General features: G+C 37.8%; 2 protein-coding genes and 3 non-coding genes across 5 annotated transcripts in view; 4 read left to right on the top strand and 1 right to left on the bottom strand.

Moving 5' to 3' along the window:
• Positions 1-757, bottom strand: part of Fur2 (furin-like protease 2) — a 1025686-nt gene extending 1024929 nt beyond the window's left edge. Inside the window, exon 1 of the mRNA XM_083140976.1 lies at positions 180-757. The gene's annotated coding sequence lies outside the window, so the exon portion shown is untranslated. The remainder of the gene's footprint in view (positions 1-179) is intronic.
• Positions 746-19420, top strand: RpS17 (ribosomal protein S17). The gene is made up of 4 exons (XM_083140977.1): positions 746-880; positions 1102-1253; positions 13382-13553; positions 19295-19420. Exons 1-4 carry the CDS (start codon positions 878-880, stop codon positions 19361-19363), a joined length of 396 nt encoding a protein of 131 aa, XP_082997103.1. The 5' UTR covers positions 746-877; the 3' UTR covers positions 19364-19420.
• LOC146003207 (small nucleolar RNA SNORA53) lies at positions 6925-7096 on the top strand. The gene has a single exon (XR_014443809.1). It is a non-coding gene; the product is annotated as a small nucleolar RNA SNORA53 (small nucleolar RNA).
• Positions 8019-8190, top strand: LOC146003200 (small nucleolar RNA SNORA53). The gene has a single exon (XR_014443804.1). It is a non-coding gene; the product is annotated as a small nucleolar RNA SNORA53 (small nucleolar RNA).
• LOC146003208 (small nucleolar RNA SNORA53) lies at positions 11985-12152 on the top strand. Its single transcript, XR_014443810.1, has one exon. It is a non-coding gene; the product is annotated as a small nucleolar RNA SNORA53 (small nucleolar RNA).
• Positions 19421-27343: the final 7923 nt, after the last annotated feature.

Here is a 27343-nt window from a genome sequence, read left to right as displayed (position 1 = left end):
AATACATAAAGTTTGCAGAGTTATTTGGCAAAGGTTAATACGAGAAACATCATATGGAAATTTTGAACACATCAGCTGATTGCTCAAGTCAAGTACAACTTTCACTTCTGTTTAATAATTTCCACGAGAAAACCTTCCACTAAACTAGCTTACATAAAAACAAATAAGTAATTTCTTACCTGCAGCAAAATTTAGAAAGTCTATCAACTCGGTGTAAATGTTATTATTCTTCAAAAACAGCCAAGCACAAATGTTTAAACAAGTAGTTTCTCTGTTCACGTAGTGTAACAAAGTTCTATCTGGAACACTTTTCGCTGCAGCTCATATGTTTACGTAAGTCGAAAACCAAAACAACCACGAATATATAACACTTCACACAAAATTATAAACGATACACTAAATAATTATTTGGCTTAACAGCATGAATGCACTTGTTTATTTTCATTCACCGATAACGTACTTCAACACAATCACTTCAGACTTCATGCATGAATAACCGAAACATACAATTTCATTAAGCATGTGATATAGGCCAATATAATTTGCTATATATTAGCAATGCGGCACAGTGGCAGCTACTCAGATGTTGTCGGACTTATCTCTCTGTCCTCAGCAACATGTTGTGAGAGACTTCACTATGTACAATCACCACACGCACACTAAACTACCGATATTTCCCTGACACTCTTGCTTCCCAACCACCACAGCCCGAATGTTGTCTCTGTCTTCTCCAACCAACGTAATGAATAAATGGATTTGGTGTGCGAACATTGCGACATCTATGAAACTTGCTCCACCGGAAGTTGTTTCTCTCCCAGCATCCACTGCGTAACCTGCGCCATTGCTCTTCCGTTTTGTGCAAAGGAAAACTGTCGCTATGGTAAGTTTCTAAATTAGAGGAATATCGTTGCGGCATTTATTTCATCGTATTCTTGAATTATCTATTTCGGTGACATTTTTACAAACATTATTGTGAAAGTTAAAATGTGATATTATTCTGCCCACATTTGTGAGCAATGTTTCTGAAAAGTATTTTTCTTTTCCTGCACTAATTGCACGTACGTGTGGCTCTTGTTAAACGCACATTTTTTTCTATTTCAGGGGCGCGTTAGAACAAAAACAGTAAAGAAAGCTTCCCGAGTTATCATAGAGAAATACTATACCAGATTGACGCTCGATTTCCACACCAACAAGAGAATATGTGAAGAAATCGCAATCATTCCAAGCAAGCCATTGAGAAACAAGATTGCTGGGTACGTACACAAAACGTGGTTTTTATGTTGCAATTTTTGTGTGCGTGGTTCAACATAAACCTGTAAACCTTTCTATGGGGCATGTTTAGGATCTATTTTTTTTTATACAGTTTCAACGGAGACATCGAACTACGTTGATATGTAATCGTTGGGCCAAAGTTCCATTTGGTTAATTCTGAACAAATAATGGTACACACGCATTTTTTACATAGGCCTAGTTCAATTTCTATTTGTCTGTGAGCATATACTTCAGCAGCTTATTGATCACTAGGACAGGTTTCTGGGCACTAAAAATCATGGGTAAAATTTTACTATTCCACATACACCTGTAACTTCTTAGTTTCGTCACTTTTAACATTCGTACTAACCTATCTGTTTCGCAGAACATTCTTTAAAGTGTATTAAGGTTTTTGACTTCTTTATGTGTGTTGTCTCGCTTGCGTATGGCACAGTATGGCGCATACACCTTCATAGATAATCGTGCGTCGTGCTTGTGTTTTGCCCTTTTTCATTCGGTATCCAGTGTTTCCAACCTTCGTAACCCAAAAAAACACTTGTGAAGAAAGCTGATGTATTTTTTTTAAAAAAAAAACTTTGCATTGTTTTACGAACAACATTTTTAACTATTCTTGCATAACCTAAGCCTGCCAGAAATGTTTCGTGCGGCTATCCGTCAATGGTTTATGGGGCTCCCGGTATGAATTTCACCATGCATCCACGACACGTCATGTTTGTATTTTTTGTTGGAAACACTGCATCACAATGAACATCAACAAAACACAAGCACGACGCGTGATGATCTATGAAGGTATACGTGCCAAAGGCTATTGTCCGTCTGAGTTTCAACAAAAAACATGAATTTTCCCTATGATACATTCCCACATGACAGAAAACACCTTCCAGATGTTAGACAATCCTACAGGAACTTATTACCGTAGTTTCTTGTGTAAAAATGAGGAAATCTGTATGTGGAATAGTAAATTAGTACCAAATCATTTTTTTTTTGCCCCTTCCACATTACAATAATCACTTTGCATTGGGATTACAATTGATGATCAAATGTTTTACTATAGTAGTGAAGGTAGCTTTTGAGCTATTTTTAGTAGTGAAGGTAGCTTCTGAGCTATTTTTAGTACTGAAGGTAGCTTTTGAGCTATTTTTAGTACTGAAGGTAGCTTTTGAGATATTTTTAGTACTGAAGGTAGCTTTTGAGCTGTTTTTAGTAGTGAAGGTAGCTTTTGAACTATTTTCACCAGCTTTTTAACTACATATGTGCATGATTTACGACCTAGCCTGCACAATTGTTAGTTGTTGACAACTGGTGTGTATCAAGTTAACCTTGGGTTGCATTTATTTTCATGCAGGTGACAATTATTTTTTTTTTCCTACCCACCATGGATTTGGAAAACACTGCAAGCTGTTCCAAAATGAACTGCTGCTGCTGTCAATTGACCTAGATATGTAAGGGGCTTGGTCCGAAATGCTTTCATTGTTAAGTTATGCAAATCAGTTTTAGGGCTGTTAGCATTAAAATTTCGACCCAAGTTCCTTATGTTTTATTATTCATTTTGTTACGAATTTAATTTTTACATGGTTCGATTTCAATTTACATCTGTTAACACATACTGCATGTTTTAGCGATTACTTAAGTTGTTGTTTTTTAACATAAATAACTTTTTCGAATCCAAAAAGTGCTCATTGCTTTAAGGAAGATTCAAATCTCGTGTGACAACAATTTCCAAAATTGTATGATAATTAGTATTTCTGCTAGGGGAATTTGAAAAAAATCATAAACCAGTCTGGACTGTTACTAAAATTTCTTCCATAAATACCTTCAAAAACTCAATTATATGATTTCTGGTCTTCAGCATTTTGCTATTCTCACCACATGGTGAAAGTAGTTGCGGACTTTAATTTAACGCTTAAAATGGCTGTTTAGGCAGCAGTGTACCTTGAGAGAGGTCAGAATCCGAACTTCAGGTGCCAGAATGTTTGAAAAGTACCTCTAACATGTAAATTTTAATAAAATGGAAAATGGGGGGGGGGGGGCGTTTCCCTGGAAGTTACACCTATGGTTAGAGGCACATAATTTTGGTAAATAAAAAAGCAAAATTTCAGTACAAAAATGGAGTCAATTTCGGGAACAGTAAATGAAATAAAATTTCAATGTTATAGCGGTGAAAAATTAGATGAAAAGTGGTATATAAAAATACATTTTGGTTTTAAAATTGTGAGTATAATCCTAAATTTTATTTAAAAACTACACTTATTACACAAAATTAACATTTTATTTCTGTGTAAAGGAGTTCATTTTTGCTTCTCCAATGTTAACAGCAGAATTAATCAAATTTCTGTGAATTGCATAACTCTCAGGATAATTCAGACCTCACCCTAAATTTCGTGTTTCAGAGTTTATTTCGCATTTTGCAGTTCATTTCGCACTATTTCGTGACAAAACATGGTAGCAAAATGCATCACACACCTTTAAAACACATGAAAAATTAACAGTACAATGTGTTTTTTGACATTTTGTTTTTTCCTCAAAAACGAAATTGCATGCCTCTACCTATGGTTAAAGGGAGGGGGGAGTTTAATTATCCTTTTTCTTGTCTGCAAGGCGATTTGTCGATTTGGATGGAGGGGTATTTGTCCCTCCCATTTTTTTAAAACTATATTAACAGGTAAATCTACCTCCTCTGTACATACTTGACAACTCAGTGGTAAAACATGTGTAAGGTCTTTTGCAGTAATTCACAGTGTAGTGGTAGCTGTCACCTTGTAATCAAGAGCTCCTGCTTTTGATACCTGATGGATACGCATAGTGCAGTAGTTCAGATCCAACTTTAAAATGTAGGTCCAGTCCCAATTAAGCTTTTCCATGCAAAAGATGGACTTTAAACTAAAACTGGAGTAACTTCTAGATGTGTTAGGAATTGTACCTTTTCTGGCGATGTAATTTGAACAGGTGTTCTTGTGTTACCACCATCGGGGTGAAACTCAATGACTAGGGGCATGCATATTTCGTTTTTGACAAAAAAACTAAATTTGAAAAAACACATTGTAGTGTTCATTTTTCATGTTTTTGAGAGGTGTGAGATGCATTTTGTGACCATGTTTTGTCACGAAATAATGCGAAATGAACTGCAAAAAGCGAAATTAACTCTTAAACACGAAATTTAGGGTTTATTCACCGACGCGGGACCTTCTGAGGTCTGAATTATCCTGAGAGTTATGCAATTCCCGGAAAATTGATTAATTCTGCTGTTAGTATTGGAGAAACAAAAATTGACTCCTTTACACAGAAATAAACTTAATACTCTGATAACTACATAAATGGGCTATTAGAAGTGAAATGTTAATTCTGTGGAATAAGTGTAGTTTTTAAATCAAATTTAGGATTATATTCACAATTTTAAAACCAAAATGTCTTTTTATATACCACTTTTGATCCAATTTTTCACCGCTATAACACCGATATTTTATTTTATTTACCGCTTTTGAACCTGAAATTGACTCAGTTTTTATACCGAAATTTTGCTTTTTTATTTACCAAAAATATGTGCCTCTATCAATGACATTCTGTTCCCTTCGTCTGCTCTGGCGATGCTAGTGACATCTACGAAAGATTTTTAAGGAACTATTTGCCGAAAAGGATTGCAATTTACTTCTGTTTCAATTTTCGAAACTAGATGCTAAGGGCAGTGGCTCCAACCATAACACACAATTCCTGACCCTAGTTAAATGGAACGTTTATAGAACAAGAAAGCTTTCGCAAAAGGTCTCCAGAAAATATCATCATTAGCGACACATCTTTTCCGTTCCCCTCCAACAAATTGAAATTGTCTCACGGGTTTTGAGTTTAAATCCACTTTATGCACAGATAGGCTAATCGGGAAGGTTGAAGTGGGACCGGAACTAGTATGTGCTCGAAGTGGAGAGTGATGTGTTTGTGGGGAGGGGGGTTGCCTCTCAAGGAATATTGATGCAAAGCATCCCCCACCTGTCACTATTTTAAAACATATGAACATCTCACAGTTAACCCGAAGGCTTGAGCAGACATCTACAGCGGAAGTAGAAAATGTTAGCTGGGTGCTGGGGGATGTTTGGTTGAACTTTGGAGTTAGCTGGGGCTTAACATGATGACAAGGAGGCAATTGGGGGGGGGGGGGGGGGTAGACTCAGTGAAAAATGCAGTCTTGACCAGGACTCGAACCCGGATCTCTGGCATACCTACCAATTGGCATGGCTTCGCCAGATTTTTTTTTGTTGCCCTTGGATCTGCACAGTTTTGTGTGTGCCAAATGTTAATGAACTGGGGGATGTTTTATGAAAATTTTGCTAGATGGGGACATACCATTCCCCTGCCTCCCCCATCTAAAAATGTACACTTCGTGCTTCCAACATGTATCGAACCCGACACACTTACATTACCACTATGCCATCGGGGAGGCACATCATTTGAATCGTTGGTATTTGTTGATTGTACATAATATAAAGCTTATATTACGTAGCAATTTACATGGATATTTATTTTCATAATGCATTTACCATCCTGTGCTCAGCTCATTTTCTGTGGGGAAAGTTAGCAACACATGGTTAAGGCACAGGTTTAAATTTGAAATACCGTCCCTGGCTTGGTCAGTTCAACAAGGATGGCAGCGTGGTATATGGAGGCTGCTTTGTCTTGGGAGTCTTAAGCAACTGCAATGATCGAGTGGGTGCTGTGTAGTGCACACTTGTTATCGTAATCTACACGTGCAAAAGAAAGTTTGTTCTCTTATGCTTTCATTGAAGGGAAGGTCATAGTCACAGTAATTTATTTAAAAGCTGTGTAGGAGAAGAACACTTTTGAATTTGAAATAAATCTAATAAATCTGTGTACCTCAACCCCTCTCTCTGACCTCTGCAGCCTGCCATCTATTGTGAGCATTGAGAAATGGGTAGTTCCTTAAAATCTTTGCTAGATGTCAATATTGATGTAATGGAGTGACGAAAGCCACATAATTTAACATTGGGTTAACATGTGTCTAGTGGTTTGTGTATGGCCACCTGGGTTAAAATTGGCATATTCAAATTCTAGATCTGTTGTCTTAGCATTTTCCAATTAACTAGCTATCCATTGCAATCTGGTAAATGTCACTTTTCTAGTTTATCATAAACAGGACATTAGCTTCTACAATGAATTGAAACCCCAAGTTGTAAAGGAAATACCAAGATAGGCTTTTATAAGCACTATAAAAACCGTTATTGGGCTCCAAACCACATGAAACCATTTAAAATATCAAAGCCCATATTTTACTATACAGAGTTGAACTAGGCAAAAATTCCACACTCTAGTGGTTACTTAACTGCGTTTTAATAGTTGTAATCTAAAAACTTCTGATATTGTCACTGGGGAAAATTTTCTAGATTTGACTTTGGGTTAAATTGTAGAATTTTAAAATATAATTCCATTAATCACACATTTTTTATGCGATTCGAACTGTGCTCTTTTTTGTGCACATATATTAAACATGTTTATTGTCTCTTGTAGAGTTAGATTGGGAGAACAACCACAGGCTGAACCTGACGCTTCCATAAAGAAAATTTGAATTTGTACAGAACAATATTACCATCCATCTACATACATACGTGAATAGATTAAGTAGGTCAGAAATTTCTGGCATTGTTATGCACATTCCTTAGATCCACTTCTGTGATCTTTCTGATCAAGCAACTTTACCGGTTGTATATCGGAAGTGAATGAGTCATAGGTGTGCAAGAGTATTAATATACCGCAACTGGTGATTTGTTCTTCCAAGCATTTATGTTGTGGGAAGAATGTAACTTGTTGTGGGGACATTATTTTTATGAACAATTTATTTGTTCATAAAATATTCTTTGTGTGTATATATACTGTACTTAACACATTTTCCCAGAGTTAACTGAAAACGTTCATAAACAACAAAATCTTCACAAACCATGCAAAATATTTCACTTTCTTGAGAGGGTACAGAGGGTCATGGATGGATACCTGAGAGATTTGCATTCTTTTGTATTTCAGGAGACTGAGGAATGTTTTCAGATAATGGGTAATTTAATTTACTTTGGCCAATCAATCTGGCTGCACTGTGTTATTTTCCCCCTTCCCTTATTTGATGGATGTTTCATACACACCTTGTTAATACTTATGATAAGCGATAATGGATAAATTTGAGAATCACAAAAAATGCAACTCTGATCAACCTCACCTTGCATGAATAATGAGCGCATCTATCCAGATTTTGGACCACTTTCACCTATTAGTGTCGGAGAGACACCTTAATCCTATTACGTTAAAAACTGAAACATAACCCAATCACGTGCAACTTGCTTACGTATTATGTAAATCGTACCACACCAAACTAATAACATTTTATAAATGCCAAGTAGCAATGCACAATAAATAATTTTCTACATATAGCTCTCATCAACATGAGGTTGGCAACAATGAAATGTACCACATAAAACCACTCATTACTTCAATAGTACACATTTCTGTGAGCTAGAAACAATAGAAAAAATCAAGCCATGCATACTTTCCCACTTTCCAGCAGGTGTGCAGGGGATCAATGGTACATGTGCTTTTTATGTAATTTACACACATTTTTTATTTGACTTGAATTCCCCTTTTATCTGTATGCCAGTGATTCCAATTGATACATTGAATAAAAATGTTCTGGTGTTTTATTAAAATTTGGTTAATGTATTAAATGCATCTGGTCTAAGAATTTTCTTTCATTGTTACGCACATTCCTTAGATCCACTTCTGTGATCGTTCTGATCAAGCAACTTAACCGGTTGTACATCGGAAGTGAATGAGTCATAGGTGTGCAAGAGTATTAATATACCGCAATTAGTGATTTGTTTTTCCAAGCATTTATGTTGTGGGAAGAATGTAACTTTTTGTGGGGACATTATTTTACATGACTGATGTTTTTGTAAAAGTTCAGGTATTCTATTAGAGCACAAGGCCTACGCTAATGTGCATTTATGCATATTCATATCCAAATTTCATACTGTGATGCACAGGAAGTATGCTCTGGACATCAGGTGACATTCATTTTTTACACTTGTCCAGAACTGTGCAATTGACAAATTTAGTAATACTGTCTCTTTTAGCAATGTTGATGCACTCATTTTAATGTTCTGTAAAACTAATTACAAATATTTTCTCTGTAAGAAGAATTAATTCCTTAAGTGTGGAATTTTGTGACAAGTCACCAGTGGCGTGCAGTGACATTTAAACTAGGGTACGCAACATGGGCCAACCGAAATGAATTATGGGGGTCAGAACCCCCCACCTCCTCCCTGGCCATCATGTTATTCAGAAAATAACTTTTTTCTACAATTTTATAGTGGGAAATTTCTCATCCTTGTATCAATATCCAAATGTAACGAGGTAAAATATATGTATGATATTTTATATTCGCAAATATATTCTGATAGTAGCTACGTAGAGTCCAACAATTCAACTTTGATTATTTCCTTCATGCAGTGCGATGAACATTGAACGGGAAGGAAATGGCTCGATCATTTTCCGTCCTTTCAAATTTCATGTAATAAATTTGATAAATCTCAGTATCCTCTATTATTTCACAACATCTTTCGCAGAGGAAACCAACGAATAAGGCCAACAATAAAGTTTCACTGTTTTTCTACTCAGTCAATCACTCTGTAGAGATATTTTTTCTTCTTCTCAAAAATCAAAATGCCTAATATACTGCTTACCATCCTTCACAACTCCTGCCTGAAACAATTTTTCCAAATCCGGAACAGACCTTCCATTTCGGATTATTTACACTTTTTTCGTAAATTCCGAAAATCCCTTCTCCAGAATGTCATCAATAACTATTTTATCACTTCACAGCACCGACAAACAATAGAGATCCTGTAATGTAAATAATATGAACGAAACACTCTCTGCAAATTTCACATGACAGAAGAAAGCAAAAGCCAACCTCTCATGGTACGTTGTGTTCGGTCCGCTACGCCCGAAAACCACGCGTTCTTGTGGACGAATGAATTGGAGTTGCCAGTCGACAAAGTATTTTGTAAAAGGGAGATAATTAAGGACAAGTAGAAAATACGTCGGCACACATCCCAGAACACTTCAAAAGCTAAACTACCGTACATCACTTTGCAATGTCTGGTGGGAGGGGGGGGGGGACTCATTCGAATCCCATTGTAAGCATTGTGTTTTATTATGTTTTTCCTTTATCATTCATTCATATCATCGGGTCAACAATCAACACCCATGCTATGGAACTCAAAGGAAATGTTGATCCCAAAAGGAGATAAACAGATACTCTCATACTCTGAGAATTGTGCGAAACTTGCAAATTGTTCACATATTTTCCCCTCGACACAGTGACAGTCCATTCTGGTCCTCACCTCCCTATACGAAAAAAAAAAAACTTGCTAGTGTAACTTTAACCTCACATAAATATTTCATATGTGATAGTTTACGCGTATATTAAATATGATCTTCCACCACTACATATTCTTGCCCTCCTCTCTGATTCCTGTATCACTTTTTATAATGTATTTTTATTGCAACTTAACAGTGATCTATCTACGCGTGGCTGCTAAATGCTAGTAAGCTAAGCATTCCAGAAAAAAATACGTTGACTACTGTCAACACTGCATACGCTGTCAAAATCTCGGGTACCCTCGATGCTTAGAACAGGGAAAGAAGTGAGAAAGAGGGAAGCGCGGGCAGACCCAAACACGTGGTCGGGGCTGATATGAGCCAATGGGGTTACCTTCCGAATTTCTAGGGTACCAAGCAGAAGAATCATAGTCTTTCTGTGGAAATCGGCAGGAACGCGGATCGAGTGGGTGCCGAAGTCACAATCGGGATCATTCGGGACTGCCTTCAGGAAGGCAGCAGCATGTTCATGCGGAAATCAGAATTTCTTGCAGTGGAACTGCTTTCGGAGCGATAATTGTTGAATTTTCATGTTCGGGGAAGACGAAAAAATGTTTATTTTTTTCTTACTGTGTTGTGGGTACGCAGTGCGTACCTTGCGTATCCTGAATGCACGCTGCTGCAAGTCACTACTGAAATAAACCAAATGTATTTGACTGCCTTCTTTTATGCAGTATCTTTTTGTAGAATCGTTTACTTAATTCGTGACAAGTGTAAATAATACATAGCATTTCGGCATGTATGTACTTCAGTTTCATGCAGAATTAATCTTTCTGGTGTGGAAGTCTTTGAATAAAGTGCAACTCAATGTCTGCATCACAGAAACTTGGTTTTCTATTACACACAACTGACAGCGAGAGCAGTCAAGTTTTCTTATATCTAACATATACAGTAAAAACTGTATATCCCGGAACCTCTATAAGAAAGAAACCTGTAAATACGGAAAAAAGTCCCGAGAACGGACAGATTTTATACCTAAAAATGACCTGCTTAACGTGGAAATGGAACACCATTTAAAGACCAACGAGATATTTTTATTCTCAGTAAGATGGAAATTTCTTTCTTTATTTTTTTCGCTTGCAAGAAAATAATCCAATACTGTAAGTTGAACATGCTCTGTTCTGTTGCCACTCACTTATCGGTAACATTGTCAATATGAAAGAATGCACTACAATACTCATAGCTGTTACGATTCAGTTTTCTTTTTTTTTCATGGGGATGATTGATGATATGAAAGTATCGCATTTTTATTCATGTATGTACATGCATTAGTACTCTACATTATAAGTAATGCGAAATGTAAATCTGTCTTTCCATTATTTCCTTCAGCACTCTATACTGTATTTAAAGTCAACTCTGTATAAAAAGGAAAAATTTTGATCGGAAACTTCAAGTTCCGGGATAGACAGGTTTTACTGTATTATCTTTCTTCTTTTTAGTCTTCTTCCTCAGTCAATTTGGCTTTGTGCTTTATTGTATTTTGGTCATTTTATGTTTCATACATTCTGTGTTAATCGTAATATTTTTGAGAACAACGAAGAATGCTCTTCTAGGATTCCATTCCAGGGACTTGAAATTAGAACAACGAATGCCAATTATATTAGTGTACCTGGTCACTCATTGGTCCTTAAAAAATGTACATTTTTCTTTTTCTTGTATACTAGTGTTCTCATCTGATGAGGTGCCTTTAAATGCCTTTAATTAATAGGGTTTCAGAGGTGCAGCATAAATGTTATGTTTTTAGGCACACCAAGTGCTGCCTAAGCATCCAAAACTTAGTCTACTTTTGAACTGTAAAACTCCATGGCACAAGAGCCATTAGAGGTTGCCAAGTGTGTTTTAATTTGGTGGCAGTAGCATTCCTTGCTGCATAACCAGTTACATACCTGCTGTTGAGAGAGTGATTACTCTGGTTGTCCTCCTCAGGGTAGGTCTGAAGAAAAGAACACACAGGAAATCCATTTCCAACCACACAACTGGAGGATGAGATAGGCGGAAAGGAAATATTTGGGATAATATTGCCCATTTGGTGGTCAACCCTTTGGTAGGATGGAGGGTTCACATTTTCCTACTATTTCTGTGACATGGGTATCTTTACGAAATTATATAATTTGATCACAGTATCTAACTTGTGTTGCGAGAAGTATATGTGCATGTGACACCTGCTTTTGTTACAACTAGGAGTTGTTGAATACTTTATGTAAGTAATTGAATTGCTTTAGGATACATGTATTGATGTGGGTGTAAAATCGAGGGCCAGCTATATTAGTTCACCAAAACCAAGCACATTCCTTAGATCCACCTCTGTGGTCTTCTGATCAAGCAACTTTACCGGTTGTATATCGGAGGTGAATGAGTCATAGGTGTGCAAGAGTATTAATATACCACAACTAGCAAGTTGTTCTTTCAGTTGCATACAAAGGAAGAATATGGCTAGTTATGGGGACATGTAATTTTACTTCAAATATATTTCTTTGAATTCCTGGTATGCACATATTTATAGTATTGCACCACTTTTTACTTTTTTTCTGGTAAATTTCATTTCTGTAGATGCTTGAGAATAATGCCGGCCAAATACTAGTGTACATGTGTTTTTCAGCTTTTTATGCACAAAACAAGAATTTTTTGTTACACTGGATATCACTAATGTTCGTGAATGAATGCCCTTGTTGAATAAGAGCCAACACGAAGGAAGTGAATATTTATAATCAATTTGGTACATTTACTAATATTTTTGATTAGGATAAATTTAAATTTCTGAGTACAGTTTTTAAGGTGTTTCTGTTGATAGATTTATTCTTGTGCTTGGACTGTTTAGGAGGAAAGTCGCAGTGGAAATGTTTTCTTTTGCTTAGAAATTAGTAAACTACTTGTATACATGTGTGTGTGTGTGTGTGTGTGTACGGTAGAACCCTAATTAATATTCCTGGATTATGCAAGGATCATTTAAGTTTGGCCCAGACTTTTGTGCGTAAATAATCAATATTTAAATGTAGCATGACAAAATGAATGGAGGATGTAACATAATCCTTTGATAGTATCCTAGAGCTGGCATAATGTTTTTTGGTACATGTGGAGCAGTTGTAGCAAACATGGCAAATATGTTCACATGTTAATATATAAGTATTCTGTACCTATAGCTTATCATTCTCTATCAGCCATACTTTAAAAATTTATACTTCCCTAATTGCATAATGGTAAGTAATACTGTGATCTTTCAATCAAGGAGTCGGAGGCTTCATCCCCAGCAATGTACAGTCCTGATTAGCCTATCTGAGCATAATGTGGAATTATAAAGACCATTGACTTCAAAGCATTCGAAGTTCACATGTTGGACAATCAAAATATAAATTTTGCAGACTTCTCAGCCTAACTGCACTCTGTCGTAAAAGTTTAAGAAAGTCCAATGTCGATCAAACTGAATGATTTGATTACAAAGCAACATTCTTGTACCTGTCCATCCTGGCTTTCAGCCTCTGAATTTAGTCATATATTAACTAATTATTTCATCCCAAAATGTAGCTTGTGAAGTTACCGCACTTTTAGTTTCTTTTTTGTGTACATGTAGGGAGGAGGGGAATAAAATGTAATCATACGAAAGAAATCCAACTTAAGTCTGTCATGAAGTAGAAGTTTGTTTGATTTGCATCAATGTAATGAAAATAAATTTTGATTTCAGGTTCGTCACACATTTGATGAAACGTTTGCGGCATAGCCAGGTTAGAGGAATATCAATTAAACTTCAGGAGGAGGAGCGTGAGAGAAGGGACAACTATGTGCCTGAGGTATCTGCCCTGGAGCACGATATCATTGAGGTGGATCCAGAGACAAAGGAAATGTTGAAGATGCTGGTAAGTGAATTTTCCATTCTATGTGCAAGCCTGGATGCCTGCTTTATTGACACACCAAAAACTCCTGTGTACCGTACTCCCAGGTGGAGGAAAGGGTCAGAGCAGAGCATGCTTCCTTATGGCCTGAGTTGAACAAGAGAAAGGGGGAGGTGCACAGAGAATTTTCGTTGAAGGTTCTTTTGTTTGTGATGGCTCAATAATAACCTGCCTCCAAATATTCTCATTGCTAGAACACAGTTTCCACCAATAGTAAAGAATGTGTGTGTAACTTTTAATTTTTTCTGCACCATCTTGTAATGTTTTGTTGTTGTTTTCCTGTTGCTACAGATTCCTTATCTAGTGGTATTTTAGTACTGTAGGTGAAACTTGAAGTAAATAATTGAACCTCTTCCCAGCAGGCAAAAGGGCCATTGCACCATGAATGCATGTAATTTCCAGCAAATCGCCAACAACTGCATGTCTAATGTTAGTTCCATCCCCACCCTTTACACATCCACTACTTTGGTGACATTGCAATGACCAGTGTAGTGTCTCAAACAATCAAGTAGAAAGCTGCACAAGGTACTTGCACCCTTTCACTTGCTAGAAGTAATATGTAGCCACAGCGTTTGCTTTAACAAGGCCTATTTCCAGCTTTTCATACCAGTCTAAGGATGATTTAGTGCTAGTCTTTTGCAACGTTTGATGCTATAGCAGGGTAACATGCTGTATAATCATCTGCAAGCGAATGTTGTAACAGGAGGGTGATTGAATAATTAGCTTCAATCTGAAATGCCAATATGTTGGTTTCATTACACAAAGTGTGAAGGTCTTGGATCGTATTTTCTCCAAAGAAATATGTGGAGTTCTGAAAATCTGGTCATATTTTTAAAATGCTTAATACTATTGCATGTTGGGAAAGACTAATTGTCCACATTACAAAAGTATACAAGGGGAGTTAAGGGAGTTAAAAAAGTTTCCATATCACCTAGTTCAAAATGTCGGAGAAAGTTAAAACGGCAAAAAAATTGTATTTTCTACATAGTCACCACCCATTGTTTCACATTTTTCCCACGGTTGCAGACACATGCGAATACCATCTTTGTAAAATGCTGGAGATGGGAGCATTTAGCCATGCCTCTGTTGCAGATATGACGGTCATTGTCATCTTGAAAATGAGTGTCCTGCAAAAAACCTCTTCATATTAGGAAAGAGGAAGAAATCCGAAAGTGCAATATCTGGGAAAGACAGGCCTGCAAATTTTAATTTTCTCACGCAATTTGGCCAGAATGTCTGCATAATAGTCCCCAGTAATTGTGTGGCCTTTCGGAAGGTAATCCATGAGGATAACACCACGTTCATCCCAAAAAAACTGATAACATCACCTTGGCAGACACTTTGACCTTAGCCTTTTTAGGATGGGGTGGGGGCTTTCTTTGCTTTCAGCAAACTATAGGATGGACACTCTTCACCATACAGCAAACATTTCCTCATGGTTTGTTTGGGAGCTTTGCTTTGCAGAAAGAGGAATCAGATCACGGCTCTGTCTTCCAAATAGTCCATTGTTGCACCTTCATTAATTGAAACACCTGGCAAGGAAACAGTAATTATTCAACTGCAGTCATATTTGGCACATAACATACACAAGCTTGTACCTATTCAACTTACACAAGTTTGTGTTCCTACGTGAATTATTTCTATATGAATATGGAAACTTTTTGACCTCCCCCCGCCTTCTCGTACCATGTATTTCCTTGTAATTTGACGCACACAGGAGATGTTCAGCTGACCGCTCAGAAGAGGATCCCTGACAGAAGTGAAGTGACGTAGCAGCAGGCGACTCCACTATTAGGGTCAGGGGTGTGCACCTTGAGCGAGAACACATGTGGGCTTGCTGCAATCTGTGCAGCGACGCAAGTTGTTTAGGGTTACCAGAAGTTCTCTTTTAACTGGACAAATCCTGTTTTTCAGGTACTAAAAATGCTCCGGGCAGGTTTTTAGGAAAATTTGGAAATATCCTATTTTTGTGGTATAGACAACTGCTTAACTTCAACATTTTGTTAAAAATGTTATTTGTAAACAATTGTTAATATTGTTTCAGTTTTCAATTTCAAAGTAAAGAAATACGACACTCTCAGTTGCAAGTGCAAAGAAAATAAACTTTTCTTGCAACAAAGAAAAACTGTTGGACCTTTGCGTCTCTTCTGTTGTCACGACCGTGCCACATGAGGTTTTGATTTCAAAGCATTTGTGACATGACATCTACCGTGGCTCTTGATGAGCAGCAAGTTTCTGACAATAGGTAAGAATATGCAATTCGCTGCGGCTTACTTTGATTTGAGTTTCATGAATTCAGAAATAAACAGTATCTTTTAACTGCCGTACTATTAGTTGTTACATGGCAGTGGAGAAGTGAAATTCTGTCGATCAACGATCTGAACCATGCCAAAATGCAAATGTGTTTTTAGTGACGTCTTACAAAAACTGTTTCCTGACTTTAGGCCTGGAAGAAAAAAGATCCGAGGCAAAATGTCAATTTATGTTATTCTTTTAAAGTAAGACACCAAGCTTCACAACCATATAATATTAGGAGCATAGTGAATAAATATTAGAATATTAAGTCATTTGCCTACAATGAGGCCTATTATTAGTTATACAAAAATGGTGTAAAATTATTTTACAGGGGTGTGTGATCTATAAGCCCACCAAAACACCAGTAAGCACAAAATGTGTGTCTTCGTCTAAAGTTAACAACATTTTGCAATCTAAAAATGCCTTCTTTTTTAAAGTTTGTCAACTGCCTAGAGTCGTTGCCGTATATTATTTTAAAATTCTATGAAATACAGTCTAAATAATGCACAGGATAAGCAATACAAAAGTATTCTGGCCACTGAAAGAAAAGCAGCAAACTGTTGCGGCGGACACACGCTCTGCGTGATTGACGTGCTAATCAACTCCCACGCACTTCGAAAATCCGTAGCGGAAGGCTTTGTGCTACCCCTAAAATCTGCAAATGGACCGATCCTTTCCTTCACACCCGCTCCCCATCACCCCTTGTTTGGAGATCTTCTCGTGAGTGGTGAGCTGTACTATGTACAATTTTCGGCAAAATATGTAGGCTCAACAAGGACTAAAACCCAGGTCTCAAGCATACAGTGCCATTTCTCTACGAGGGTCACTATTTATATTTTGAGCCTTGGCAACACTGATTGAAGTTAGGCGCGATTTGACATTTGCACGTAATTGTCTGGCATTATTGACCATAACGTACTTCAAATGTTTTGTCAATAGCTTCATTTGTGTTGTTTATGTTGCCTTGGAGATTGCGCGACAACAATAAAATGGAATTAACTCGTGAACATTTTTGTTCGATGATTTTTTACGATTTTCGACGTGGATTATCAAGACAAGAGTGCATCGATCAACTTACTTCCACATTTGGCGATGATGCCCCATCCTTTGCCACTGTGAAACGCTGGTATAACGAATTTAATCGTGGCCGCCATTCGCTCACCGACGAGATTCGCGAAGGTCGTCCAAAACCAGTTGTTGTTCAAGAAAACATTGATGCTGTGCAAAACCTAATACTGCAAGATCGTCATGTGACATACTGTGAGATTGATGCAACCATAGGCATTAGTTCCACCAGCATATATAAAATATTACATGATCATTTAGCTGTGAGAAAGGTATGGATCCCACACAATTTGACAAAAACTCAAAAAGATGCTCGCGTCAATTGGTGCAAACAAATGCTCAATAAATACAATCGTGGTGCTTCAAAAGACATACTCTATGTGATCAAAAGTATCCGGACACACCGCGAAACGTGTGTTTATCATATAGGGTGACACAGTACTGCCATCTACCGCGTGGAACACATAGTCAGCGAACGCAGTAGTCTTCAGACAGTGTGAGACAGCAGTATTGGATGGTCTGAGGAACTCGCAGACTTTCAACGTGGTCAGTTGGTTGGGTGCCACTTGTGTAGGAAGTCTGTGTGTGAGATTTCCACCCTCCTAAACATCCATCTGTCCACTGTTCCGGTGTTATAGTAAAGGGATCTGTACAACACAAAAGCATGCAGGCCAACCTCCCATGTTGACCTCCAGAGCCATCGCCACCTTCACACAGGAATTCCGAACTGCATCAGGATCTACTCCAAGCACCATGACTGTTTGGCGGAAGGTGTGGCAACTTGGTTTCCATGGCAAGCAGCTGCCCATAAGTCAAACATCACACAGACAATGCCAAACCCTTCCTCGTGTGGTTCAAGGGGCATCGAAACTGGACCATAGAACAGTGGAAAGCTGTTGTGTGGAGTGATGAATCACAGTACACAATGTGGCGATCCAATGGTAGGGTGTGGGTGTGGCGAATGCCTGGTGAACGACATCTACCAGCCTGTATAGTGCCGACAGTGAAATTCGGAGGTGGCGGGGTTACAGTGTGGTCATGCTTCTCCTGGAGGGGGCTTGGCCCCCTTGTTGCTTTACATGGCAATGTTACGGCACAAGCTTACGTTAACATTTTAACAGCTTTCATGCTGCCTACCGTCGAAGACCAGTTCGGGGATGACCATTGTGTTTTTCAACATGACCGAGCACCCGTCCATACTGCAGGGCTTGTGGGGGAGTGGTTTGACGACAACAACGTCCCACTAATGGACTGGCCTGATCAGAGTCCTGATTTGAAACCCATAGAACATCTCTGGGATGTTTTGGAATGCCGACTTAGTGCTAGACCACACCGATCCACATCAATACCTCTTCTCATTTTGGCGCTCTGCGATGAATGGGCTGCCATTCCTCAGGAAACCTTCCGGCACCTGATTGAAAGTATGCCTACGAGAGTGAAGGCTGTCATCAAAGCTAAGGGTGGGCCAATACCATATTGACTGCCAGTGTTCCCGATGAAGGGTTGCCCAAACTTGTACTTTATTTTCAGGTGGGTGTCCAGATACTTCTGATCACATAGAGTATATAAGATTGTAACAGGTGACGAATCATGGTTATATGCATATGAGCCGGAACGTAAACAGCAGTCGACTGTATGGGTGTTTCAAGATGAACCCAATCCAACAAAAGTTGTTCGCACTCGAAGCACATCGAAACAAATGGTCGCCTGTTTTTTTTTTTGTTTTTTTTTTTCGGGAAAACTGGTCATGTGGCAACAACAAACTAACTCCATCGGATCATTCTTCATCAAGACAATGCCAGCTGTCACACATCTCATCTAACAACTGACTTTATGAACAGGCAAAAAATCGAATTGATGGGTCATCCGCCGTACAGTTCTGATTTGGCACCCAATGACTTCTTCTTGTTCCCGAATGTCAAGAATAAATTGCGTGGACAACGATTTTCGTCGGCGGAAGATGCCGTTGATGCGTTCAAAAACCATATTATGGAGGTGTCTCAAGAAGATTGGAAAAACTGCTTTTAACAAATGGTTCGAACGAATGCAAAAGTGTATTTGACCATAAAGGAGAATACTTCGAAAAACAATAAAGCAGTTTTCAATGCCAAATTCCTGTTTTTTCATTGTTAGGCTCAAAATGTAAATAGTGACCCTCGTTCTAGCTGAGCTACCAAAGTGAGCCATAATTTTGCTTCATTCTTTCTTCCTTTGTTTTATTTACATAAATATCTTATATTGTATTCTATGTAAGGTGTGTGTATGGGGTTGGGAGGTGAAGTAAATTGTGGCCTGACTTTCTCTTTAATTCCAAGATACATACACTGTTATTTCTTTATTTGCAGGAATTCAACAACATAAGTGGATTGCAACTCACCCAACCAACAACACAACCTTTTGGCCGCAGACCATAAAAAGATCTTTTGTAAGATATGTAACAAATAAACAATAAACAGATATCAAGGAAAATATTACATGTATTTTTGTTCATGGAGATTTTTATTAACATTATTGGGTATTGTGAATGATTTCGATATAAATTGAAAAAGACACTGGTTCAGTTGAGAAGTGGTGTTTCAAGTCCACTCATGCTCAGGTAGTATAATCAAGATTGGACCTACAGTTGGAGTGGGATTGAAAATCCTCTACAATGTTCCTCCACCAGGAATCAAAATCGGGACATATTGGATTACAAGCTGACAGAATTAATACCATCCCATTTCTTGTGTAGGTCAAGTAAGAGGTGCATTTTTTTTTTTGTTATTGCACAGTTGTGGACTTGAATATTTCTGAACAAAATACTTTTTTAACTTAAGAATGAAAAATTCCTAAATAATAATAGAACTTGATTTACTATGACTAAAATTAATTAAATCAAAGTAACAGAAGTTATTTTACCCTACCAGGATGTCAAATTTCTTGATAAGGATAGATTATTATGTAATTGCATTCATTTTCTGTCACATTTTTGCATAAATGCTGTATTCGTTCATTTTCTCTAGTTTTTGTTGAGTAAATGCATGTGTATTTATGGGACCAACACACTTTCGCTTGATTTTGTTCTAAGGTATGAAAATTACACCACAAAAATGTTTTGTTCACATAAATAATCAGGCCTTGGCAATGAGGGAGTGGAAGAGTAATGGTATTTAGAACTTGAGAACTGAATGGTCACCTTGCACATAATACTGGTAAAATATAATCTAGCTTGTTCAACCATGTTTGTCAGATTTTTTAAGGTAAGTGAATCATGAACAGTGTGTGCATACTGTTGCAACCATGGGAACTAAATGTTCTACAATTCTGAAGATGCAATGGGTCACAAATGATATTTTCAAATTGAAATATAATTTTTAGTTCAAGGAAATCAAAAATGGAAATTTGTGCAGAAGTACCAATGAAGACGAAGGAATGCAACAGAGAAATAGTTGAGAGGCGAAGATAATTACATGCAACAGTGAGACTGAGAACCTATGTTCCAGCAGAACATAATGGAATTAAGTATTTTGAGACATTCAGAAATTTGAGGTGGAGATGGTTCTTTTAATAGGGGTGCACTCTGCATTGGAATTTCCAAATCCAGTCTATTCCAGGAAATATGTGAGGGGTTCAGAGCATAAGTGATGTAACTACACTTTTCATGGAAATCAGATTACGTGTATAACTTGAAACTGTGAGGTAACAACATTTCAGTGCTAGAAGTATCTCCTAAGTTTCAAATTCTTACTCATAGAGGCACCACTGTGTTTGTGCTCTGCCCCTCATACATATCTGTATGAATCACATCTCTAGTGTTGAGAGTTAAATATGGACTTAAAATTGTAAAAATTTACCTTTTTAATAATATAAGACACTAGGCAAGCTACATAAAATACAGTGAGCTTACATTGACATTAATTGTAATACAACACAAAATGAGTTTTGGTTTTCTGTTTCCAAAACAATGAATAATATAAATTGTAAGGTGTTTGAACGTAAATTTCCTTCTGTCGTCTCTTAAGATGGATTTATATTGACTAAAACTGTGTTCAATGTCGCAAGAAATAATGGGAGTGGATTTCAAATTTGTCCGTTATTCGCAAGAAATTAACCCAACTCTTTCAGTCACACAGGGATATATACAGGGTGGGCCAAAAGTCAGGTGACAGCATTGTCATAGGAAAGGCTGGTGTGTTGGAGGTCCACTTTGGCCACGTGTGTTGTTTGGGGGGTGGGGCAAACCCAAGGACACATGTGACAACCCTGGCCACCATCTTGAACGCAACTTAGGTTTCTTAAATGGAACCATAGGCATGTGACATGATTTCCAATTGTTTTTTCGTCAGGAGTTCAATGCCGCAAACCGTTTTGTCCTATCGTGAACCTTTTACTAATTATGGCCTGTCTTTCCCCCTTTGTCTCTCCTCACAACACATGCTCGAAATGACCCCCCTCGTGCACAATGGTTTGTGCCACATGACTCTTCCAGTCCTCATGCACAGCCAGCAATGTCTCCAGATGCCTACAGCACAGGCATTCACAATCCGCTGCACCAGATGCTGTAAATTCTGGATTTTCACGGCGTAAGCCATAGCCTTAAGGTGGCCCCACAGGTAGAAGTCGAGAGGCGTGAGGTACGGTGACTGTGGTGGCCATTCTACCGGTCCCCGATGCCCGATCCACTTCCCAGGGAACTGCCGGTCCAGGTAGTTCCGTACACAATGTCCGTAGTGGAGAGGGGCTCCATCCTGATGGAAGAACGTTGGGTACGAACCGTCCTCTGACAAAACCGACGGAAAAATCTCCTCATCCAACAGTCGTTGGTAGTGGTTGATATTCAGCGTGCCGAAGATGAAAAATGGGCCAATTATCCTCGTGCCAAAAATACCACACCATACCATAACCTTCTCGGAACCAATGATCCGCGATGCATCAATCCAGTGTGGGTTGTTGTCACTCCAGTAACGGTGGTTTTGTTTGTTCACTTCTCCATTTAAGTAAAAAAAAGTGCCTCATCGGAGAACAACACCTGCAAGGGGAGATCCGGGTTGGTCTCCAGTTCCTCAGTCGCCCATTCGGCAAACTGTACCCGACGGTCAGGATCACCCTCTGTCAGATGCTGGTGCACCTGAATTTTGTATGGGTGCCACTTGTTAATGGCAAGTATCCTCCGTATGGACGTTCGGCTAACTCCAGATTCAAGGGCGATACGTCTGGTGCTACGTTGGGGGCTTTTGGAGAAGGATGCGAGGACAGCGACAGTGGTTGCCTCATCTGTTGACGTTCTCGGGCGACCACTGCGTGCTTTATCGGCCACAGATCCCGTCTTTCGGAATCTGCTGATGAGTTTGGCTACACCATTGTGGGAAATGGGCTCCCTATAGGGGTGTCATGCATTAAACTCTGCAGCCACCACACGTGAGCTCCGATTTCCACACATGAGAATGATCTCCACACGTTCTTCGGTCGTCAGCACCATTATTCAGTCGGTGATACATACAAAGATAAAACAGGCCATAATTAGGAAAAGGTTCACGATAGGACCAAACTGTTTGCGGCATTGAACTCCTGACCAAAAAACAATTGGAAATGATATGTCACATGCCTATGGTTCCATTTAAGAAACCTAAGTTTCGTTCAAGATGGAGGCCGGGGTTGTCACATGTGTCCTTGGGTTTGCCCCACCCCCCAAACAACACACGTGGCCAAAGTGGACCTCCAACACACCAGCCTTTCCTATGACAATGCTGTCACCCGACTTTTGGCCCACCCTGTAGTTATTGCGCGAATTTGGAGTTGAGAAATATTCTGAAATAAGGAAATAATATATAAAAATAAGTAAAGTATATAAAATATTAGCCAAACCCTAATATATGTAAAAATATGGAATATAGGAACTGAATTTTTTGAGTACATGCAATGATGCGAAAAGATAATATAAAATATAACATTTCAGCTTCATACATAAATATGTATCCTGGTTATTACAGGTAATTATGTGGCTTTTAACAGTAAAATATTTTGTTTGTACTAAAAATGTTTTATTTTGAAATGATAAATAGTTTGTGTCCGACAATTTCTAACGTTGGCTAATATTTTTTCGTCAACATTTATACTTTCCATATCCCATTTCCCCAGTGCGTCTGCATACTTACACTTGTCACACCATGCCAAAATGCATAATTTGAACAGGTGTTCCAACAGATAATGATTCTTCATATTTTGAAAAAAATAATTTTATCACTTTGTCCGGAACAAAGTATTTACATGGCAAACTTGCCATTTAGCCTGTAGCTTGTTACTCATTCATATCTCTATCCACAATTGAAATTCAAAATTAGTACTTCCTCTGTTCCTTGAAAAGGAAGAAAAAAAATCACTCATTTGAAAAATCATACTCTCTCAGCATTAAAGATAAAATTCAGAAAAATGTAGGTAAATCTGTAATCTAAGAATGCAGAGGGATAAAATACAGCAATTATTTATTTTGTCCTAAATGCACAAGTATGGAAAACTTCACATTACACACCACATGTTTTTAATTCTCACCATCATGAGTGCTGCACAATCAGGTTTCAGAATATAACTAAAAATATGATCAATTAGTTAACACACCTTATGAATGTATGAAATGCAACAGCATATTTTTTTTTAAAAAAATGAAAAGAAATCCAGAATGTATTTCCAATGAAGCCGTTTACAAAAAATTATCATTGCTGAAACCATCCATTTGCAGATAATACAGCACAGCTCGGTGTCAAAATATTTCAGCTTGTATAACAAACTTACTGTGTATCGCTTTAATTTTGGTCGTGACTGAAAATAAAAATTGGAATACATACATGTTTGCATCTTATTAATTTGATGTTGGTGGGAAATCATCGTATAGTGGGAGACATAGGCAGGTATTACTATCACCAATTGAAACGAAATGCCAAGCATTTCCACCAGCATACATAAAAATTTATTCCGTAAAAATGCACAGGATGCAATAGAAAATTATGAGCAATACTTGTGCATCCCACTGTACAGTATTGACTTGGACTTTAACCAACATTGTACTTTCACTCCAACATTTTGTGATGTTAATTTATACATTTGTGAAAATATTTTATTTCTGCTATGCGTTTCTCTTTATTTGAAAGGACAAGTGTATGAGATTGTATATGAAATTTGCACTTTGCCATCATTTGTTGTCTTGGGTTGCATGCATACAGGATAAATGTAGTTTACCAAACATAAACTCCATATAAATATTGTTTATTGATGAGAGATTGTTGCTTCCATGGCCTCTGCAAGCTAACAATAACTGAAGTTAGGAAACAGGCTTGTTGAGTGTCATTGACAAGCAGAGAAAATACAATTCATTTAATCTAGGTCAAATCACATTATCAAAATATGGGAAACGAAGTAGTGGATAGGTTCGAAAAAAAAACCAAGGAAAATTCAACCTGTCCTGGAATTGGAACACAAGACCTTTTACCGAGGGTGAAGAAGAATTGAAGGGAAACTAGAAGAAATGGTGTAAAAGTTAATTTCAAATTGTTGGAAGATTTTTATCAGAGCGTAGCTAATTTTAATAGATTGATTGATTTGTTGTTTTAAGTCCACTTTATGCACAGGAAGGCTAATCGGGACTTGACCTACAGTTTAAAGTGGGATCCAAACCACTGTGCCATGTGCCTCCACCGGGTATCGAACCCGTAACCCCTTAATTACAAGGTGACGTTACCACTATGCTTAGGGAGGCCCTAATTTTAACAGAATCACAACTGTTTTACAAGAGTAAAGTTACAAGGAATGTTGTATTACTATATCAGAAACAGGGTTGGGTATACAACTTCAAACAGTCATTTACAAAAGATTCAAATTGTGCAAAACCCAAATTGTATATGTGGCAACATGATAGATATACATCATATTATTGTGTGTGGAAGGTATATGCAGGTAAAAGAGAGATTCTACAAAACACTCTGAAACTGTTCAATTATTCTACAGTGTCTGTAATAAATACACATACCTAAAATTACAATGGAATATACCTAGTCTTACCATAAATACTGTCCCAAAGTTGTAAGTAAATAGACACAAAATGCTGAGAGATATTGTAATATCAGAATAACATGAGGTGCATGGATGCATTATGAACCAAAATCACAAATAATTATTCGAAATGGCCACCTTTAGCACTGACAAACTTCTGAAGTCTTCATGGCCGCGCATCAATGGAATTATGCAACACATCAAGTGGAAACTCTGCAGCTGCCTTCTGAAGAGACCACTTTAAACTGTCAATATTGGGATGTCTCTTCTTGCAAGCCATCTCCTGAAGCTTGGACCACAATTTGTAGTCCAAAGGGTTTAAGTCTGGACTGGCAGAGGGCTAATCTGACGTGGATATGAAGTCAGGAACATTTGCCTCCAACCACTGCTGGGTGGTGCGTGCTTTGTGTGCTGGGTCTGAGTCCTGCTGGAAGCTCCAGTTCTCTCCATGGAAGATGGTGTCGGTAAGATTCTTGCATCGTTTCTCAAGCACTGTCTGCTGGTACACTTTGGCTGATGTTTTTACCCCTTTTTCACAGAAATGGAGCGTTCCCTCATAGCAAATGTTCCAGACTTCATTTCCACTTCAGATTGGCCTTCTGCAAGTCCGGACCTATACCCTTTGGACTACAAATTGTGGTGGTCCAAGCTTCAGGAGATGGCTTGGAAGAAGAGACATCCCAATATTGACAGTTTAAAGAGGTCGATCTCTTCTGAAGGCAGTTGCTCATTTTCCAGTCGATGTGTTGCGTAATTCCATTGATGCGCGGCCATGAAGACTTCAGAAGTTTGTCAGTGCTAAAGGTGGCCATTTCGAATAATTATTTGTGATTTTGGTTCATAATGCATCCATGCACCTCATGTTATTCTGATATTACAATATCTCTCACCATTTTGTGTCTATTTACTTACAACTTTGGGACAGTATTTATGGTAAGACTAGGTATATTCTTATCAATTTTTTAGAAAATTTGGAATTTCAACACAACAAAATGGAAAATTTATATATCAGTAAATTGCTATGGGAAAAACTGCAAAAGCGGGTAATCACACATAAATGTAATAAATTTTAAAAAATGATGTGAAAGTATGGAGGTAAAGAAATTATTTTATTTTTGTATCTCGGCTTAAGTTAGGGAAATAAACTCTGAGCCTGCTCACCTCTTACAAATCACGTAGGAAATAAAAAGCTACAAAATGTACCTAATGCCGCAGTTACCACAGTCTGAGAAAACATTTCTCTTTTTCATCCATGCTTTTCCTTCATGTAAAAAGAATCATATAATAATAATACTAACAATTATTATTATGTACTAGAAGTACTTAGACTAGTTTTATTATGTTCGCATACATGTGAAAATCTTATATAAATTAATCACATACATGTTTAGTTTATTGCATTATTGTTACCAAAGTATGAATGTGCAGTTGTGTTTGTTCCATTACCCATTCCATAAGTCCATCATTCATTCTTATCGCCGCTATTAACAGAAGAATTAGAAAAGGGACGTAAAATAAACAAAATATGTAGAAATATAAATAGGCTTACCAGTGGCGGAGCGTGACCTTTCCAACAGTGTAAGCCTAGCATGATGAAGGCTTGTGTTTGTTTTGGGGCTGGGTCAGTGATTTATCCACAATCATCAACCCCTCCCCCATTTTTTCAGAACACCTCCCTGAAATTTTTCACAAAACCCTAATTTTGGCACTAAATTTAACCTTACACACTTTAAAAACAAAGTTACACTATATCAGATTAAATATTCTGGATAAATCCCTGAGCCTGGTGTTTTCTTTGCTAGGCTGTATATCTCCTACATTTCAACTGGTAATTACGTCGGTTTTATTCCTATCACAATGAGTAACTTATCCATAAAAAAATGCAAAGTTAGATAAATTGAAGAATAATGATAATAAAGAAACGAAAACAGAAAATTGCTGAATACTTTTTACAACAGCTGCATAACCAAGTATCAGCTCGTACCATGAATCACAAAATCGGGACACTTTATTTTTCGTTTCTGTTACCGTGCCTGCTAGAGAAGTGGTGGGCCTACCTACATCCACAAACCAACAACAGTTGTTCCTGCAAGAAACACTTCGAAGCAAATGGTCGCCTGTTTTTTGGGGAAAAATTGACACATGGCTACAGTGCCACTAGAGAATCGTAGAACCGTAAATTCTGAATGGTACACAACCATAAACAGCCATTTCGTACGTTGTTCGAAGAGTGTTTAAACCACGGACTATGTAATTAATAATATTTTGTTCAGATTTGACATGAGATTTGTAAAACTGGTTCAATATTCAGTTTTAATTAAACATTTTAATTTTTGAAAACGTTATTGCACTTGTTACCTCAATTACTACCA

The sequence above is a fragment of the Lepisma saccharinum genome, chromosome 19, assembly GCF_977018435.1.
Source record: "Lepisma saccharinum chromosome 19, izLepSacc3.1, whole genome shotgun sequence".
Taxonomy (NCBI): domain Eukaryota; kingdom Metazoa; phylum Arthropoda; class Insecta; order Zygentoma; family Lepismatidae; genus Lepisma; species Lepisma saccharinum.
This window is presented reverse-complemented; position numbering and strand designations above follow the sequence as displayed.